We start from the raw sequence: 20,327 nt of genomic DNA, 5'->3' as shown, positions 1-20,327 counted from the left end.
TCCACAGTGTAACGGCTGCACTGCGGGCCAGAGACTGTCCCAGACACTGCATAGTTTAACACAACCAAAGACCGGGAGCCCAAGTACAAAGGATCTAGGAAGAAATAGCTAATTAATAGAGAATAAGATGGCAAACGACAGGCGTGGTGGAAGCAGAGGTAGGGTCTCTTGAGTTCGAAGCCAGCCTGATCTACACAGTAAGTTCCGGGGTAGCCATGGCTACATAATGAGACCCTACCTCAAAAAACAAAAAAGAAAAGGAAAAGATAAAGACTGCTAGGGTGTGTGTCAGAAGGAGACCCCAGTACAGCGGCCTTTACACCACCACACGAAGACAGCTGCACTCACACACTGCCTTTTTATCTTTAAAGTATCTCCACTGTTAGGACATGCTAACTGCAGATAGAAAACTCACATGCGGTCTGGAGAGATGGCTCCATGGTTAAGAACACTGACTGCTCTTCCAGAGGTCCTGAGTTCAGTTCCCAGCAACCACATGGTGGCTCACAACTACCTATAAAGAAATCTGATGCCCTCTGGTGTATCTAAAGACAGCTGCAGTGTACTCACATAAAATAAATTTATTTTTTAAAAAAACTCACATGCAAAAGAGAAAATTAACACCATCTAAAACTCTACTACTGGATATAACCTGTTAGGATCTGGGGGAGGTCTCCCTATAGTAGACTGAATAATGCTGATATTAAAAATAAATAAGGTCATGTTGCTTCTTAACCTTTCTGTTTTCAAGTATCAAGAAAAACACTTAAAATACCATTTTTCTTCACCTTTGTGTCCATCCCTAGGTACGGTCAAATGAAGATAGATTTGAAGATGACCGTTATTTTTTGGGATTTTTGTCCAATTCAAAAAGATTTAATGTTGCAATCACAAGACCCAAAGCACTGCTGATCGTTCTGGGAAACCCTCATGTGCTTGTCAGAGTGAGTTTACACAACACTGGGCTGCCATTGTCTTAATGTGGGAAGAGGAGGGAAGGACACAGGTCCCAGGAATTGACTTCTTAACTCCAGCATGCACCTGGCACCAGGAGACTCTGGGCCTTGCTCACTTGTGCCTCTCTTTTCATCAGGATCCCTGTTTTGGAGCTCTGCTAGAATACAGTGTTACCAATGGTGTCTACACAGGGTGTGATCTACCTCCTGAACTCCAGGCTCTCCAAAAGTGAGCCCTCCTGCCCAACTCTTAAAAGGTGGGTTCTTTAGGATTCCCCAACTCTCCCATATTGGTTCTACTTCAAAACCCCATGCACCCAAACCTACTAGAGCCTCAGGCTCAGCCTGGATGCTTTCTTGACTCTTCCTGACCCCTGGGCTGCAGCAGCCACTGTTCTAGTGGCTGTTAGTGGTCAGTGCCACCCTACCTTGCGTTCCTCAACAGGTAAGAAAAGCACCCATGTTAAAGCACCATGGAGGGAAGACTGTGGCTCCACATGTTCACGTCAAGCAAGCTGTGGCTAGATGGCTGTGTCAGCATCTTCGGACACAGTCGAGTCTGCCTGGTTGGATACACAGCAGCTACAACAGGAAGACATTGAGCCTCAGCCATTAAGTCCAGCCATGCTTCATGCTTCCGTCTTCTGTGACTCTTGTGTTTCTGGACTCAAGACTCAATGTTTGCGTGGGTGGGACTACTGAGTCAGCTGAGCTGCTCCTGCTTCCTTGTACTGACCTTGGTTCATAACAGTTTTCTGCCTGTGGGCAGTCACTGCCACTACCCTCCCCCAAATAAACACTCTATAACCCCAGACCCCTTTCTGTCTCAGAAGACGCCTGTGTCAGTGATAAAGGTGTCTTTCCTTTGCGCTGTACTAACTACAGTCTTTGGAGTTGGTTCCACCATCATCTACTCTATCCTGATCCAGATGTGTGTGAAACAGTAGGAAAGGCCACCAGCTCCTGTCACCTGTGAACAGCCCCCGATGGCTGTGTTGTAATGCCTAGTACTGAGGAGGGTCTTGAATGGAGCTACACCCACCTAAAACCCAGTGTTTCTAGAAGGGGCAGTCAGAGCCTGTACTGGGGCCTGCCTGTCTTCCCTAAGCTGTCCTGAATTCATGTAGATGCCAACTTCTAAGAGCTTTCATAGGTTGGGTGAGATGGGTTCCTTGATCCACCAGACTGGACTTTCAAAGTCTGCTCAAAGGCACTAGCAAAGAACTAAAATTTCACCAAGCTCCCTCCACCAGCTTAGGGGCTGTGCCTCAGCCATGTCAACTGTAACACTGCTGCCCAAAGCACTACACTTGGAGGCTGGGCCTCTCAGAACCCAGGATGAGTCCTCGTGCAGGTGAAGACTGTCTCCCTGATGAGGATCTTCCCACTCCTGCAGACCCTTCCACAGGACTGACGGGGCCCATGCTGAGGCCCCGAGAGCATGGAGAGATCCCCAGGATATCACAGGACCTCCTGCACTAAAAGCCTGTACCCACCTTCCGTGGTGTTCTCCCTCCACACTCAGGGACTAGACTCAGCTAGCTAGGGCACAGAGATGAGGAGGATCGAGGGAGGATCCCCTCAAGGGAATCTCAAGGGCCTCGCTGGGAACCACAGTGGGCAACGACTTCCTTAGGCAGAGAATGGAGAGTCTAGGGTGGACTCAGGACTTTGTTTGGATGAAATTGAGAGCAGCTTAATTGCTGCTTAGCCTCTGGTGGCCTATTCTCCTGTGTCCTTTGCCCTGGGTCAAAACTCAGTTGCAGTGTGGTCACCCAGAGAGGCCTTAACTTCAGCTGTATGAGCAAGTGAGAGCAGGACCATGGGCGGGGCTACAGAGGTAACTAGCAAGTCCTAGGAAGGAAGCCAGTGACAGACAGAACCTAATCTACCAAGCACCCAGCTGAGATTAGTCATGAACCCATGGGCTTCAGCACATTTCTACCCAGAAACATGGCTCAGCGCTAACCACATCTGCTCCAGCTTGAACTATAGGAGAGACCAGCATAGGGCACATACCTCAGGCAACCTCTAGAATGGGGGTGGTGTGGTCAACGGCAGAGGCAAGATGGGCCAGGATGAACAGCATCCCAGTCAGAAACAGAAGCCACAGAAGGCCCTGCTCTGAGGATAACAGTGTTTTCCAGACCAGTGTGACCACCTGCAAAATAAGGACCAGCCGTGCCTGGAGCCAGGTAGGCGGAGACACACTTCAAACTAGATCATAGCCCCTAGAAACGAGAAAGGTGTCTCCTTGTTTATTTTTAAGCTACCTACTTTTTTGAGATTTTATTCTTATGCGTTGGGGCATTTTATGCAGTGTCAGCAAACTGCAGAAGATGGTATCCTTAGTTACAGCTGATTGTTAGCTGCCGTGTGGGTTCTAGGAACCAAGGCTAGTTCCTCTGGAAGAGCAGCCATGTTCATAACTACTGAGCTATCTCTCCAGCCAGCCCCACATTCTCACTTTTTAAAGATAACATTTCATGTGCATTAGCATTTTGCCTGGATGTATGTCTCTGAGGATGTGTCAGGTCACCTGGAACCAGAGTTACATTTTTGAACTGCCATGTGGGTACTGGGAATTGAACCTCAGTCCTCTGGAAGAGCAGCCGGTGTAGTGACGGATCATTGAGCCATCTCTTTAGCCCCATGTTTCTCATTTAAAAAAAGGGGGGGGGGCTGCTTACAATGTCATTCCAAACATATTGTAAATTTTGCCATTCTAAAGCAAAGCAGAGCAACCTATCTCATATGAGAAGAAAATGCACTAACATTTTACACCAACAGCATCCTGAAAATGGGCATCCTCCAAAGCTAGAAATGGTGCCTTTTCCCTCTTGAACCTGTGTTTTACTCTCCATGGATTGAACCTCAGTGTAAAATATGCTTATAGGTCAGTATGAAAGAAAATGTGAATTTTCTTTCCTTTTTTTGGAAAATATTTTATGTTCTGTACCCAAAATGGAATTTCAGATTCATTACCCATGACCCCAGAAGACAAGTAGTGAGCTCTTGCTAAGGAAGTCCAAGCAAATGCTTGATGCAGAAGCCTGACCGCCCCAGGCATCTGGCCTGAGTTGAAGCGGTCAGTTGTAATGGAAGGCAGTTCATTAGTGGGAATGATGGGATGAGGAGAGAGCAACTGCCCTCAGCCAGTTGTGGGTCTCTGTTAGTCACCCCTACCACAAATAAAAGGTTCCCTGAGAAGGATGTAGAGATACGTTAACCCAATTAATTAATACTATGGTCATTTAGCAAAATAATAGTCATGGGTTCTTCCATAGAGCCTGTGACTCATCTAGCCATAGATTCCTGGAGTGGGGCTTAAAGCCAATCAGAAGCGGTTAGTCACTCCCAGGATGCTTATGGCATGATTGCATCAGTGGGGTACTAGAGCGGTCGGCCGCCATAGTCTGCAGGATTCACAGCTGGTAAGACGGAAAGTTCCAGCAGGAATGGAGCTCCCAGGTCAGCACTTTTGGAGTTTCTCCACGTGCCGTGACTCCGGTGTGTGGTAAATTCAGCAACAGAGTCTCACTATCAAGTTCTGGAGGGAAGCCAAGAACAATGGTAGTATTTGGGATCTAGGGAAACTCGGTGGCCAACAACTCTAAAACAAGTAACCAATTCCTGGCACTAGGCTTTTTATTTGCTAGATTCTGGTGTCTAGCAGGGGCATTGTTGACCCATTATTGGGCAACTTTATTCAAACTGTTTTATTTTTGTCTGTTTTATGTATATGGGCATTGTGCTTGCATGTATGTCTGTGCATCACGTGAGTGCAGTGCCTGCAGAGGCCAGAAGGATCCAATTCTCTGGAACTGAAGTTGCAGACTGCTGTTAGTGACCATAGGTACTGGGAAAAATTCCATGGAACTCGGTTCAGTTACCAGCACCATTATCAGCACTTATAATGCCTGAACCCAAGTCTCAGGGAGTTCTGGCCTCCGTGGCCACTGCATGCTGGTGGTACACCCATACACAGTGTTTTTAGAAGAATAAGATGCTCTACTCAGAGTGGATGGATAGAGCCCTTGGAGAGGCATGCACTAATAGTTAACATAGGAGACAACATTTGTGGTGGGGTGCGGCCCAACCTGCATGTCAGAGAAAAACCAACCTGCTGAGAAGTGGTCAGTGTGCAAAAGCTCTAGTAATCAAAGAGCAAACACAAGAAATATGGGGCTCTGAAGGTGGGATTATAGAGTGAACAGCATAGCCCTTCTGAGAAGCCAAGGAGGGTACAGGAAGTACTCCTGCCCATGACTACTTTGGGGAGCCTGGGGTGAAGGCTTGTCATGGGTATTGGGTATGTCAGCGCAGCCAGGAATCTTAGGGATGGGGAGTGAGGTCAAGGTAGAATCTGAGGAAGCAAGAACTCATCAGAAAGGGGCTAGACGGGACAGTGGCTCCTCCCGTTTCTGCTTTGGTCTGAGATGTTTCCAGATAGCTAATGGATATTGAAGGAAGTTACTACACACACAGGAAAGGCAATGATGGAGAGATACTGAGCCAAGGAATCCTGCAGGAGGCCATGGTCACAGAAGTTTGTATACAGTAGCTCCTGGAAGGAGAGAACATGTGGGTGGCGAGGGTGGGGGGTTAGGGGTGGGGGGTTGAGGTGACAATCCTAGAAGCCCCCACAAGCTGGCACAGTTCCATGAATACTGACAGTGGGTGAAGTAGTGGAGATGCTGGGTTAACAAACATATCCACACTGGCTGGCGTCCCATCACAGCGTTTAACTGGGCGCTCCTGGGTCTAGGACGTGGTTGCAGTGAAGAGGCATCCGGGAGCTTTGGAGAGGACGCCCCACAGCATTTGCGCGCAGGCACAGCCTGGGAAAGAGGGTTCGGGCTTCCTTGCCCTTGTCTGCAACACCTCACAGGGCAGCCTCTGCGCCTCTGTGGAGCCCGGTTCCCAGTAAGGAGCAAGAGAGCTGAGGTGTAGAACTAGAACCCTCAGGCTATCAGACAGGATCTGACCCCAGAGCGGGCGATCCGCCTCTTTCAGTGCACAGGGCTGGGGTGGTGGTGGAGGACTTGGCCCAACCCTGATGCAAGGGGATGGTCAATATGAACCGGGTTCATTTCTTTTAGAGACCAAAAAAAAATTTTTTTTTTTTTTTTTTTTTTTTTTTTTTTTTGCAAAGTCATCGCCAACGCCGCAGCTACGTGGAGGGTGGGGGGGCTGGGGGCGGAGCCACGCCGCGGAGTTGCCGCAGGTAAACAGCCCCCCTCCCCGGCGGGAGCGGGCCGCGCGGCCCAGGCAGGAGAGCCGCCGCCGCCCCCGGGAGGGACGCAGGGCGCGGGCCGGCTACAGCGCACGGCGGGGGCGGCGGCGGCCCGGCGCCCTGGCAGCTCGACCCCTCTCGCGGGGCGGCAGACCCCCGAGCCCCGCCGCATCCCCGCTGACATCCCTCTTCCAGCGCCCCGCGCCCCCAGCCCCGTGACCTCGGTCTCCGTCGCCCCCCGCCGCCTTCTCTGGCGCGCGGCCCCGCCCGCGCCCCGCGCCCATACCCCTCCGGGCCGCGCCCCCGCCCCCCCATGCACCACCTCCTGGAGCAGTCGGCGGACATGGCGACCGCGCTGCTGGCGGGCGAGAAGCTGAGGGAGCTGATCCTGCCTGGCTCGCAGGACGACAAGGCGGGCGCGCTGGCCGCGCTGCTGCTGCAGCTCAAGCTGGAACTGCCGTTCGACCGCGTGGTCACCATCGGCACCGTGCTGGTACCCATCCTGCTGGTCACCCTGGTCTTCACCAAGAACTTCGCAGGTGAGGCAGGGCGCGCGTCCGCAGGTGTTTAGCGCCCGGCGCTCTGAGCGCGCTGGCTCGCAGCGCCAGGCAGCGACTTCCAGCCAGACCGCACCCACCTGGCCCGGCGTTGAGCCGTCGCCCGCAGGTCTCATCACAGACCCTTTGGCACCACCTCAGTCTGGCATGAGGGGTTGAGACAGGGCCGCCTGAGAGCCCTCCTCTGTTTTATTGTTGTTTGGCCTTCCATTCCTTCAACCTCGAGCCATGAGGAGAGTAGGCCTGTCCTGCACTTGCTGGCCTTCGGTATGAATGGGATGTGGGGGTCTGAGTTGTAGAATGTCACGGGGGAGGGGCATGGGGACGTGCATGGGGGAGGCTGAGGCTTCGAGGAATAGCCAGATGAGGATAAGTGTTGAGGGCATTGCTCAGGGAGAGTGAGAACCCCTTGATGCTGCATGGGATTCTTGGGGCTGACAGTGTGGGAAAGTGTGGGTACTCCTGAAGAACTCTGAAGCGCCCCTTTCCAAAGGTCTTCTACAGAGGAGGCCAGACAGGAGCTGGCCCTGCAGGACATCAAACAATGATGGCCCAAGAAGCCACCCTTGACTGGCAAAGGTAGTGTAGGTAGAAAGTAGGGCCAGTCAGGGAAGAGTGGATAGGTTGAGAAACTTAAGTGTTAGGTCAATAGAACTGGGCCTGCTAGGTGAGGGAACACGTGGGTGTTCCTGTAGTTGTACGCAGAAAGACTACACATGTCTAGTGGACCTTGCCTAAGGTGACATGAGCTAATGTGAGACACTAGGGAGCTTGCTTCTGGTGACACACAGAGATGGGAAACAGCAAACCCCACCTGGAGCGGAGGTAAGGACTCCGGCTCAGGTATCCACAAGTCTGGGGGGGGGAGTGCCAGTTTCAAAGCAGGAAGAAGACTGTCAGGACCCCACAGTTCCTCTGGAGGTGCAGATGGCTCTGCCCTCTGTACCTACTGGGCAACAAGGACAGGTATTTTTGATACCCTCTTCTTCACCATCATCCACAGGTGCCTCACCTCACAGGAAACTCCAGGACCTAGAGATATGAACCTGAGGGCAGGCATCCTTTACACTGCTTCATACCATGCCAAAGGTGAAGGAAGTTTTCCTGGTCTCCATCCTTGGACACCAAAGGTCCTGACACTCAGTCACACCCAGGTGTGTGTGCATACAGCGGCCTTTGGCCTTGCTGATCACAGTACCAGCAGTGAGGTAGCTATCTGGCTTACAACAGACTCGGACATTACAGTACCAGGGGCTAGAAGTCCAAAATCCAGGTTTAGGGAGGGCCGAGTTCTCTCCAAAGACCCTTTTTTCCTGATGAGCAGTGGCTGCAGACCTTCCCTGATATTCCTTGGCCTATGGCTGTACCACCCAAGCTCTGTGTCTGTCCTCTGTTGGGGATTTTCCCCACGTCTGTGCCCCTCCCTTGAGTCACAAGCATATTGTAAGGTTGGGACTATTCTACACCACTCTCCTTTCTGTTCATTTACCTCTGCAAAGGCTGTTTCTGTCAGTCCACAAGTGCAGGGCTTGTGCACAACGGCGGACACTTGGGGGAATACAACTCTATCTATGTCTGTCATCGTAGGACAGCTTCAGATGTGGGTATACACATGGACTGGGCCATCTTCATTGATCCCTTGATATGATCCTTACACTCAGACACTACCAGCCCAGCTCACCACCTGTGAGACCTCCAAAACACCCCGCATCCAACTGGGCCTGGAACCACCAAGATGTCCCCCAAATTAACCCCAATGCTGGATCCGCTGCGTCAGCCCCCGCCCCGTGCTTTCCCTCATGTCCTCCTACCCCTGCTGAGCTAGGTCTACCACAAGTCTGAGGAGGGGATCCTAGGGTCTGTGCAGCACAGACAAGCCCCTGTGCTTGACCAGTAAGCCTGCTTTTGCCTGGGAGGATAGAGAAATGGCCTTACTCCTAACTTTCGCCCTCCCTGATTTTCATGTCAATTCTAAAGCACTGATGGCTTCTCTTGGCTTTGATTCAGGACAGCCCAGTAGCTCCTTGGGGCTCTTCATCATCCATTTGACCCACAGAAACTAGAAGCATCCAGGGACCCCAAACACAAAAGAATCAAATGCGGGGAAAGAGTACCTTAATGGCTCCTCCCCCCCTCAAAGCTTCTTCATTCCTTGGGGACCACTTGGTGAGAGCTAGAAGGGAGGACAGGGACTTATCCAGGACTCTGTACCAGGGCTCTCAGTGGTGACTAACTGCCTGAAAGATTTTGGTCTTCTGGCCTCCAGATCTGTGAGGTACACATCTGCTGTTTTAAGCCGACCACCCAACGTCTAGTACTGTGACCATTATGACCAACAGGCCCTCCATTTTTTTCTGCACACACCTGGGTCCTGCCTATAGGGGCGTTCAACCCTGACTGTCAGGAGAGTGTTGTGAATAACCCTCGTAGAAGGAGCCTGCCCTCCCTATAGTGGGTTGTGCTTTTGTTACACCACCCCTGATCACTGGAGATCTCCACCCAGCAGAGCTCAAGTTTTTGGGGTGGCCCCCGAAAAAAAATCTCAGATGACTCCTGTCTAGAGATAGGCAGGTGATGGAGCCAAGGCTGCTGTGAAACACCTCACCCGCCACTCAGGCCGGAGTGGGGAGTCAGTACCCAAAGGCCAGAAGTGGGGGAAGGGGAAAGAGGCAAAAAGCCACCAGATCTCTCAGACCCAGAGTGGGAGGCCAGCAATGACTTTTCCTAAAACAGTCAGATGATCAGGTTCCACGTGCTTGGGGGTATTCCTGGATATCACCTGGGTGTGAGCGTCCAGCTCATAGAGGTTGGGTGTCACCCAGTGTGTGTCTCATTCTCGGTACTCTGACGAGCATAGGTGGGTCCTGCACCCAGCCCCTGGCCTTTCCCTGGGCATCCCACCCAGCAGGGCAGATCTCTATGGTGGGTCGGTGAGAAATGAAGGCACTCAGAGACTAGCCCATCTCCTTTTCTTCTGTGGTCCCTGAAAGTCAACCCTTTCTGTCCCAGGTGCGGGTCTCCCATCCCTGCAAAGCCTGCAGCACTCTGAAGCATCCACCCTTACCACTGCAGGAAGTATGGGGATGGAGTGCTCCGCCCACGCACATACACACATGAGACAGGCAGCTTGTGAGAAGCCAGTGCCACCTGTTATCTGCCCACACTGTTGGAACAGACTAGCACAAACTCTGGCTTTAAACAATGTTCAGGAGTAGGGAGTAGCTTAGCAGCAGAGCCCTTGCTTAGCATACGAGAGGCCCTAGGTTGATCATGGGGCACCTTCCACTGACCAAAAAGCAAAGCTGATGTGAAAGCTCAACAAATAAAGATGCTTTCCCCAAGCCTGGCAATGAGATGGGCAAGCTATAGCAAGGTTTCCAGTGGCACCATCAGGACCAAGCTACATCATGACATTTGGCCCAGGCCTTCTCTGTCCGGCACTACCTTCCCTTGTACCACTCAGTTAACCTAGGATCGTCTCCCACAAAGTCCTTAATCCCAGCTTCAGAGTCACAAAGCAACAGTCACCAGTTCCAGAAATCAGGATGCGGGAGCTCTCATGCCACCATGAAGTTGGGGAGCGGTTTGGACCGCCCTGGGGTGAGGAGAGATGAGCTGGCTGTGAGCAATGGCCTCAGCAGAACCAGAAACCTCCTGAAAGCTTTTTTTCCCCCAAGTGGCAGAGGCTTAAGTGAGCTAGACCACGTGCAGGCTGGACCCATGGAGTGGATTGGAGATGTGTCTAGGGCTCGAGTTCAGCCCCAGCCCTGGGCAGAATTTCAAGTAAAAACCCTTCAGGTCTGTGCTTTCACTATTCAGACCTGCTCTGGCTGGAGGATGCAATTCCCTGTGGCTACTGCTGTTGACCCCCCAACCCCAATCACTGTGATGGCAGCCTCAGCTTAGTAGGTTCCTTGGCTAGACATCTCAGTGTATTCCTATGAGCAGCAGGGTGCCCAGCAGCCCAGGTCTAAACAGTACTGTCCTGTGGTGTCCGGTGGGGTAAGGATCTTTCAACCGTGCTCTGCAGAGCTAGCCCTGTGTGCACTGAGATGGATCAGCTTTCCTGTCTCCTCCTTGAATACCTGTACTTACCTAGACAAGAACCCATCACCTCTGAGAAATCCCAAGAGAGGGGCCTTGGACAGAGACCTCCATGCAGCCACTGTGTCTGGGCAGAGCGCCCAGTGTCTGGGTACCTGCCATCCTGCCCAGTTTAGGCTCAGCACAAATTCACAGCACCAGCATCCTATGATAGCCAACCATGCTCGAGCACTTGCCCTTCTCTGGGTCCTTTTTTATCTGCCATGCCATCAGAAGCACCTCGTACCTGTGCAGACACAGGCCAGCCACAGAAGAGACTGACCCCACGGGAAGTGCCCTTGGGAATATGGGATTCTCTCCTCTTGCTTGCCTAGTTTTCAGCTTGGCTGGGCGTGTAGGGATGGGCTTGATTCAGGGTGGGAATCAAATTTCCTGAGAGAAGACCACTTACCCTTCTGTGGCTTTAGGGATCAGCTTCAAGAACAAAAAAACAAAACAAAACAAAACAAAAACAAACAAAAAAAAGAATAAAATTCTATTTTTTTTTTCCAACCAAGAGAGCCAATTCCTTTGCTTCCCCTGTTTGCTCCTCTTAGAGCCCAGCCCATCCTGCCCTGGACTCTTGTCCTCCAGGCCCTCAGGTTAAAGGGATCCTGACTATTCCTAGCCTCCTCTTCCACCCCTGGCCATGGCCAGGTGCCCAGGTCTCATGTGGGCATGGCCCCAACTTCAGGAAGCCCCGTACCTGTCTATCTAAGCAAAGCTCACTCTTCTATCTAACCCACCCACACCTCCATTAGAACCCTCATGTCTTCCCAGGACCATATGAGCTATGTAGCCACTGGTCTTGGGGTTCCCCTTGACTGGGTTATGTTCTGGTAGTCCTTGAGGCCTAAGTGTCTTTGACTCTTTATAATGAGAGGCTATGTGGGCAGATACCCCAAATGGTGACCAAAGTCCTAGGCTAAGTTAGAAGGGGGCCAGGACCCCTACATGCTGGGAAGAACATACAGACAATAAGGTCTTTGTCCCCTGCCTTTTGGGCCTCTGAAGACATCGACTGTGATTAGTATCTGTGTTGGTTACTTTTCTTGTTGCTGTAGCAGAAACAACCTGACAGGAAGGATTCGGTCTGGTTTTACAGTTTCAGGGAGAACCACATGGAGAGAAGGCATAGGGTTAGGGTAGCTCCATCCATGCCAAGAGCTCCTGGTGTGACTCATACACACCAAGGTGTGTATAGGCCCTCCCTAGTTTCATGCTTCCAACCAGAACCCACTTCCCAAAGATTCTACAACCTACCAAAAACAGCGCCACCAGCTGGGGCCCAGATGTTCAAACACAGGAAGCCTACAGGGAACATTTTATATCCAAACTCTCAGTTAGTCTAACAGCTAGCCTGCTGGGTCTCTGCCATCTCCCAGTCCAGAGTAGCCAATTCGACACCGTTACTTCCTGATCCCAAGACTGTGGTGAAGGACTTCAAGCCAGAGCTGGTCTTGAATGTAAGAAAGATGGCTGAGACGGAGTTGGCTTGAATTAATGCCATAGGAAACCATGGCCTGGTACCTAGGGACTGGTGGACTTTGAGCCTCCAAGTTTTCTGAAAATAAGCTGAAAGCGTAAGATTGCAAAACAAGGCTAAGCACAGTCCAGGGCGAGCATGTGTGAGGTCCTTTGCTTCAGGGTGTGTGTCCTTTGTTCATTTTCAGTGGCAGACGTGGCCAGCCAGTGAGTGTTCCCTAACACCAGCATCCAGGATTCCCACATTTCCCTTCCTCCAGGACAGGGGGACTTGAGAGACCCTTTATACCTGTCACAGGCAGGTTTTTCATGGAGTCTGAGCATTTGTTTGCTTCTGGCTAGATAGGAGTCTCTAGGCTAACATTCTGGGCAGAGACTGGTATTTGGTCCATGTGGAATTCTGAAAGAGGAACCCTGGCTGCCTGCATGATCTGCCCTAAACCTCTCTGGCCCTTGGTTTGTCCTGAATATACAGTCTCTATGGCTTTCCTAGACCAAAATAAATAGTATAGGTCAGACACCAGAAGAGTGCATCAGATCCCATTACAGATGGTTGTGAGCCACCATGTGGTTGCTGGGAATTGAACTCAGGACCTCTGGAAGAGCAGCCAGTGCTCTTAACCACTGAGCCATCTCTCCAGCCCCATACAGTCAGGTTTTAACCCCTTGCTAACCACTTTTAAGTGGTACAGGGGATAGGGACCATACACGCAACACCGTGGTCAGGACACGGTGAGGGAAAACTGGCCTGAGAGGAAAGGGGATCCATGCGGGGAACAGCAGTCCCTGCATAAGGCAGGCAGCTTTAGAATCCATGGACACGAGAGGCCAACCACTTACAGAGGGAGGGGGTCTGAGCAGAGTCGGGATCCGGTCTATCCCATGCCCTTCATCCCAAGACCTGATCTTCCTCCGGCTAGTCCCCACCTCAAGCCCTAGCCCGTGTCTCCTCTCTGCCCTCAGAGGAACCAATTTACTGTTATACTCCGCACAACTTCACCCGTGACCAGGCGCTGTATGCCCGTGGCTACTGCTGGACAGAGCTGCGGGACGCGCTGCCCGGCGTGGATGCCAGCCTGTGGCCATCGCTGTTTGAGCACAAGTTCCTGCCCTACGCACTGCTGGCCTTTGCCGCCATCATGTATGTACCCGCACTGGGCTGGGAGTTTCTGGCCTCCACGCGCCTCACCTCCGAGCTCAACTTCCTGCTTCAGGAGATCGACAACTGTTACCACCGAGCCGCCGAAGGCCGCGCCCCCAAGATCGAGAAGCAGATCCAGTCCAAGGGGCCGGGCATCACGGAGCGCGAGAAGCGAGAGATCATTGAGAACGCCGAGAAGGAGAAGAGCCCCGAGCAGAACTTGTTTGAGAAGTACCTGGAGCGCCGGGGCCGCAGCAACTTCTTGGCCAAGCTGTACTTGGCGAGGCACGTGCTGATCCTTCTGCTCAGCGTGGTGCCCATCTCCTACCTATGCACATACTATGCCACCCAGAAGCAGAATGAGTTCACCTGTGCCCTGGGCGCCTCACCTGATGGGCCGGTGGGTAGCCCCGGGCCCACGGTGCGTGTCAGCTGCAAGCTGCCATCGGTCCAGCTGCAGAGGATCATTGCAGGCGTGGACATCGTACTGCTCTGTTTCATGAACCTCATCATCCTCGTCAACCTCATCCACCTCTTCATCTTCCGCAAGAGCAACTTCATCTTCGACAAACTACACAAGGTGGGCATCAAGACGCGCCGGCAGTGGCGCCGCTCACAGTTCTGCGACATCAACATCCTGGCCATGTTCTGTAACGAGAACCGTGACCACATCAAGTCGCTTAACCGGCTGGACTTCATCACCAACGAGAGCGACCTCATGTACGACAATGTGGTGCGGCAGCTTCTGGCTGCCTTGGCTCAGTCTAACCACGACACCACGCCCACCGTTCGGGACTCGGGCATCCAAACTGTGGACCCCAGCATCAACCCCGCAGAGCCTGAGGGCTCTGCCGAGCCACCCGTGGTCAAGCGGCCCCGTAAGAAAATGAAGTGGATCCCCACCAGCAACCCGCTGCCGCAGCCCTTCAAGGAGCAGCTGGCCATTATGCGTGTGGAAAACAGCAAGACTGAGAAGCCCAAGCCTGTGCGCAGAAAGACAGCCACAGACACGCTTATTGCCCCGCTGCTGGATGCTGGTGCCCGGGCTGCCCACCACTACAAGGGTAGTGGAGGTGATACAGGCCCCTCCTCTGCCCCGCCTGCTGCCTCTGAGAAAAAGCATACCCGTCACTTCTCCTTGGACGTGCATCCCTATATCCTAGGTACCAAGAAGGCCAAGACCGAGGTGGTACCCCCTGCCCTCCCAGCCTCCCGCAGCCAGGAAGGTGGCTTCCTGTCCCAGACAGAGGAATGTGGGCTGAGCCTGGCTGCAGCACCCACCAAAGGTAGGAAGCCAGGCAGGTGGGGGATGGAACAAGCTGTAGATTCCCAGGGAGCCCTGAACAGGAAACTAACTGGTAGGCCCCTTGTTAGGGTGCAAAGAGGGAAAGGTACCAGAGAACAGTGTAGATGAGGTGGCGACCAGGCGAGCTAACTTGGTCACAGCAGAGCTAGCGGAGGGATTGCTCCTAAAGGCCTAATAGGAGTCCGGACACGCCCATAAAGCAGAGGAGGAGGAGGAAGGCAGGACCACAGCCACCAGGAAACATACCTCCTTTCATCAATAAGAGGGGGGTTGCGGGGGTTCGGGGATCAGCAAACAGCATTGCTATTCCTGGGTAGTTAGATTTAGCCTGGCAGGCTGCTAAATGCCAGGGTGCCTGCCATCCTTGGAAGTTAGGGGCCCAGTAGGTGCCCGTGGGTGGCACCGGGAGGGCGGTAGTAGCCTGAATGAGCTGGATTGTGAGATGCCCATGTTCCTTCTTGCCTGTTTTCAGATGCTCCGCTCCCTGAGAAGGAAATCCCATACCCCGCAGAGCCCGCCCTGTCGGGGCTTCCATCTGGGGGCCCATTCCATGTCTGCTCACCCCCCACGGCCTCTGCTGCTGCTTCCCTGTCACCAGGCAGTCTGGGCAAGGCTGACCCCCTCACCATCCTGAGCCGAAATGCCACTCACCCTCTGCTCCACATCAGCACGCTGTACGAGGCCCGGGAAGAGGAGGAAGGAGGCCCCTGTGCATCCTCAGACGTGGGCGACCTCCTCAGCATCCCCCCACCCCAGCAGATCCTCATCGCCACCTTCGAGGAGCCAAGAACTGTTGTGAGTACTGTGGAGTTTTGAGGGGCAGGGCCTCCCAGGCCACCAAAACCTCTCTGCATAAGCCAGGGATGGCCCGACTGAGCCTAGGCTTGAGTAGATCTGAACTCTGCTCACCCGTACTGCCCACACCCCCCCAGCCTCCTGTCTGCATGCCACGGGGTCCAGCACCCCTTCCACCTGGCTCACCATGGCATCCACAAGTGCAGGCTGGGGCTTGAGTGCAAGGTGGGATAGGGTGCCCACCCCAGCATCAGGCGCCCCCACCCCCAGTGTGCTGGGCCACAAGATGAAGAGTTTATTTTTTTAGTGGGTTTTGTTGCGGGCTGACACAACTCGGCACACCCAGTTGGGCCCAGCCTGGGGTAACTGAGGAGGGTGCTGGGAAAGGTGGCACTGGCCTCAGGACAGACCCCATGAGTCACTCACTGCAGGGCCTGGCCCCTGCAGAGGGACCTGATACCTTCAGGTGGGGGGACCGAGGGCTGCCCCAGGTCCGAATCAACATGCACTTTCTCCGCGTAGCCTGACATACACTTTATTTTTACTATGATTACTGTAACTGACGAGCTTATTTATCATCAGAATTAGGGTGCATTTAAAGCAGAGGATGATGTGTGTGAGTGGCCTCGGCAGAGGCGGGTGTAAAAGTGCCAAGTAAGCAGGTGTGGGTACAAGCGCCTACCTGAGTGATTGAGTTTGCCAGAGATGCATAGTGCCCGTGCACAAGTAAGCTCGTGAACAAGCAGGGGGCAAGTGTGCTACGAGTGAGCCTGAGTATGTGTGAGTGTGCGAGTGTGCAAGCGAGTGAGCAGCACCCACGTGAACAGTGGGTGAGAGCAGGCGTAGGTGCCAGGGTACAAATGAGGGAAGGAATACAACGCAATAACCACATCCCCTTCCCTGGTCCCCAGCTGCTGGCTGGACCGCTTCCCATGGGAGTCCAGGCCCTACTGGCCCCACCCCTATTACCTCAGCCACGCGCCACGTGACGAAGTATTAACAAGGTAGCACTGATCATATCAATAAATACTATTCTGATAACTCCCTGTGCCTTGAGGCCCTGCCTCCTTGTGCTGGCGGTTCGTGCCCTGCCTGCAACGCCCATCAACGTCTGGGCATCTCTTTAGGGCACTGGGAAACAGTGGGCAGGGTCAGGCAGTCCAAGATGCAAGAACATCAGGCCTCCACCCAGAAGTGTGAGGAGGGGGGACCATGGGGTACTGGACTGTGGGCCTGTGGGAGGATGGAGTATCCAGAGATCCCTCGGGATTAGGGGACATCGTCTTTTAGTTACTGTTCCATTGCTGTGAAGAGACAGCACGACAACTTAAAGAAGAAAGCATGTAATTAGAGGATTGGCTGTAGTTTCAGAGGGCGGGTCCATGAACAACATGACAGGAAGGCAGGCAGGCAGGTAGGCAGGCAAGGCACGGGATCAGTATCTGAGAGCTACATCTTCATCTGCAGACAAGAAGAAGCAGAGAGAGAGAGAGAGAGAGAGAGAGAGAGAGAGACTAGGTCTGGCATGGGCTTTTGGAACCTCAAAGCCCACCCCAGTGACATACCTATTCCAACAAGGCCATTTCCTACTCCTTCCTCAACAGTCCACCAACGTTGGTGGTTTGGTGGAAACCAAACATTCAAATACATGGTGTATTGGGGTCATTCTTCTTCAAACCACCACCTAAATAGCATGGCCCGAGGCTCTTAATAGAGCCTTAATAGGTTTATTACCAGGGACCAGAGAGCTGGCAGGATCCAGGAAGGGTTCTTGGCTGGTTGTGGTCAAGATGCACTTAGTGCACACCAGAAGGTCCACAGTAGGGCTTTGCCCTTGGGCCCGGGGCTCAGTGCCTGCAAGCCACGTGAACCTGTGGGTCTGAATAAGACGCCCTGGTCCAATGGCCTACGACCACAAATTGGCTCCTCCCTGTTGATGAGCAGGCGTGGTGATGGCTTCTCTTGTGCTCCCTGGCTCTCCCCGCTCACATATCCATCTGCTTCCTGTGCGTGGTACATAATCTGCCTTTGCATGCATTGTACTCAACTCCCCACAATCTGAGTTCAGCCTGACCACCCTGGGGCTTGGCTCAGAGGGGAAGACACCCGGACCCTAGGGAACAACTAGTCTGCATGGTACCAAGGCTGCCTGCTATACTTTTTCCATAGGTCCTGTTTCCCAAGTGCCACTGACCATAGACTACCCAGACAGTGGCTGCCTGTGTGTGCTGCCCCGGAGCTTATACGGAGCCGAAGTAGACATGGGAAAGGCTGGGCACACTGGATCCAGGGGGCTGGCTCTTTGAGAGATCTGAAACCAATAAAGCAGCGTCTTCTCACCTCTGTTCTTGGGTAAAGCCTAGAGGGACCTCTCAAAAGAGTCCTGTGTGGGAGAGGTTGGGGCCTTGAGTAAAAAAATGCTGTATTTCCATGTGGGGTAGACCTGCAAAGAGGCTGCTTCTGGGGAAGGGGCTCAAGTCAGTGTCCTGAAGAAGCAGGCAACATGGTGGGTACAGGGTACTGTCATCTGACTCCTTGGAAGTGTCCTCTGGCTCCGTGTTTCCATTCTATTCACCTGGAAGCAGATGGCCAGGGACCTGAAGAAACATAGTTCTGATCCCTGGGGTGAGCCACTTGCTAACTTGGGGCTCTCTTTCTAGGCTCTACCCCAGCTCTACCTCTGTGGGACCTTAAGGTTGCTCTATGACGTTCTCAAACCCGGCCTCTCCTTACCACACCCATGACTAGGAACCTAGGAAGGCCTTCCTTCCTTTCTGTTTACTCCCAATGGCTTCAGATAACTCCTTTCTCTTTCTAAAGACTGGGGCTCCTCTGGCCATCTTGAACCCCACAAGCCTCGCCTGCATTGGCTCCCTGCATGGCTCACCTCAAAAAGCCCCTCCAGGAACTGCTCTGCTGAAGGAAAGATGCATGCCACCCACTCATCCTGTGGCACAAACAAAGCAAGCTTAGCAACATCTGTTGGAGCTCAAGCTGCCACGCAGAACCTCTACCAGCCGAGACCTGCCATGGTTTCTCTGCCAGCATGGCTGGACATGTCCTCCAGACACCATTTCCTATTTCTGGCTCCCGTAGACACCAACAGGTTGGAGGGCAGCTCTGGTTTTCATCGCTCACCTCCTCAGCAGCCACCTAGCCCAAGTAGAATTCTGACACTTCAGGATCAGCATCTACTTAAAATGTCATCCCATCCTCTGCCGCCTTCCGGCTTTCCCCAGGCCCCATTCCTCAACCCATTGGGGTCTCATATCAGGTATCCTGCCTAACAGAAATTGCGATTTATAACAGTAGCAAAAACTACAGGTATGAAGTAGCAAGGAAATAATTTTATGGCTAGGGGTCACCACAGCATGAGGGATTGTATTAAAGGGCCACAGCACTGCAAAGGTTGAGAACCATTACCTTAGACAGGCAAACAGGAGAGGTGGTGTCATGTTCTGCCCACAGAAAAAGGACATTGCCAGCCAACCAGAATCCAGGGCCATACCTGCCACTAGCCTGCCACTGAGGTTTTCAACCGAACAGTACAGGTACTAAGAGAGGAACCCCATTGTGCTTTGTGAACGAGTGGACCTGGCAGTCTCAGTGCTGAGCCCACCCCTGTCTTCTGTTAAGGTGCATGAATGTGGCTGAAGAGGCCAGAAAAGGAGAGGTAGTCATGGAACACAGACATATAAGGAAATGAACCACAGGGATGAATCTGAGACCCCCCCCCCAGAACAAACATGGGCTTCACTAAGGAGCAAGGAAGGCGGAGGTCACCTTGAGGCCAGGGCCCCTGAAAGCCCTAAGAAGACGGTGGCAGCAGATACCTGCCAGTAGTCTCCATACAAGCCTCTTGTGTAACAGACTGCTGGAGAGAATCCTGCCTGGTGCTCGAAGAATTATCTTCCTCACAGTGGCCAAGTTCCAGGAAGGCCATTCAGAGGAACATCAAAGGCAGGGTCCCCAACACTCGGGGTCAGACCTGGAACCTCTTCTTTTGGAACCTGAAAGGGCTGGGTGGGGCAGCTGGGAACTAGGCAGAGCTCACTTCCCCTTTAGAGGGTCTGTGCCAGGGCCTGCTGTGAGTAGTTACTGTTTGGCTCCCACAGTAGCCTATTTTAGGGTACTCAAATGGAGGCATGTTCACTATAGGCTCACCTGGCTCCTCTCATCCACTCACCAACCTTGAGCAGGAGAACCAGCAGCCCACTGCAGCCTGGAGACTTGGCCCAAGTGAGCCAACTGGCCTCATTCCCTGCCCTGCTCTTAAGGTGCCCTAGGAGACTGGAGAGTTTGAAGCCTGGGTTAAGATACCCGGCACTTGCACGGCTGCCACTGTGGCCCCGCCCACCCAGAGACCCTGCAATCTCAGGTCTCTCAGTCACATGCAGGGGAACACGTAGGGAGGTTCTGGTGACCTGGAGCTTCTGGGCCAGCTTTTGCTCCTTAGTCCTGCCCTTGAGCCTCTCCACTTGGCATGCGATTCTCCAAGGAAACCAGAAGGGCGCCTCTTAGGATCCCTAGTTTCTGTCTCCCTTCATTGCACTGACGGCTCCCTAGCCATCCTGCGGATGCTGGAAAAAGCAGCACTGTCGCACAGACTCCGCAGTGGGGGGGAGGGGGGTCAGCGTCCTTCAGCGTGCTCTCTAGGACCTGGGGGCGTCGGGCTGGTAGGCGGGGCCCTGCGCTTAGACCCCGACGGGGGCGGGGCCTCGCGCGCGCGGCCCTGGGAGGTGTTTCCCGGCATGCTGCGCGGCCCGCA

At 53.2% G+C, this 20,327-nt stretch overlaps 2 protein-coding genes across 2 annotated transcripts in view; both read left to right on the top strand.

The window, feature by feature from the left end:
• Positions 1-5,886, top strand: part of MOV10L1 (Mov10 like RNA helicase 1) — a gene marked incomplete at both ends in the record, with an annotated part of 60,796 nt that extends 54,910 nt beyond the window's left edge. Inside the window, 2 exons of the mRNA XM_080939728.1 lie at positions 807-944; positions 5,725-5,886. Of these exons, the coding sequence (XP_080795854.1) occupies positions 807-944; positions 5,725-5,886 (300 nt within the window). The remainder of the gene's footprint in view (positions 1-806; positions 945-5,724) is intronic.
• A 414-nt stretch (positions 5,887-6,300) lies between these two features.
• PANX2 (pannexin 2) lies at positions 6,301-17,786 on the top strand. The gene is made up of 4 exons (XM_080939839.1): positions 6,301-6,731; positions 13,281-14,744; positions 15,237-15,559; positions 17,729-17,786. The coding sequence occupies exons 1-4, from the start codon at positions 6,506-6,508 to the stop codon at positions 17,750-17,752; spliced, it is 2,037 nt and encodes a 678-aa protein (XP_080795965.1). The 5' UTR covers positions 6,301-6,505; the 3' UTR covers positions 17,753-17,786.
• Positions 17,787-20,327: the final 2,541 nt, after the last annotated feature.

Source organism: Micromys minutus, assembly GCF_963924665.1.
Source record: "Micromys minutus genome assembly, chromosome: 27".
Taxonomy (NCBI): Eukaryota; Metazoa; Chordata; class Mammalia; order Rodentia; family Muridae; genus Micromys; species Micromys minutus.
Note: the sequence above shows the minus strand (reverse complement) of the source record. Positions and strands in the feature narration are given on the sequence as shown.

Bases quoted from the DNA above. Each gene is read 5' to 3' on its own strand.
- PANX2 (XM_080939839.1), top strand. From the start codon at position 6,506: ATGCACCACCTCCTGGAGCAGTCGGCGGACATGGCGACCGCGCTGCTG. The intron at 14,745-15,236 runs GTAGGAAGCCAG...GCCTGTTTTCAG, and splicing joins GGCTGCAGCACCCACCAAAG to ATGCTCCGCTCCCTGAGAAG. The intron at 15,560-17,728 runs GTGAGTACTGTG...CTTTTTCCATAG, and splicing joins TCGAGGAGCCAAGAACTGTT to GTCCTGTTTCCCAAGTGCCA.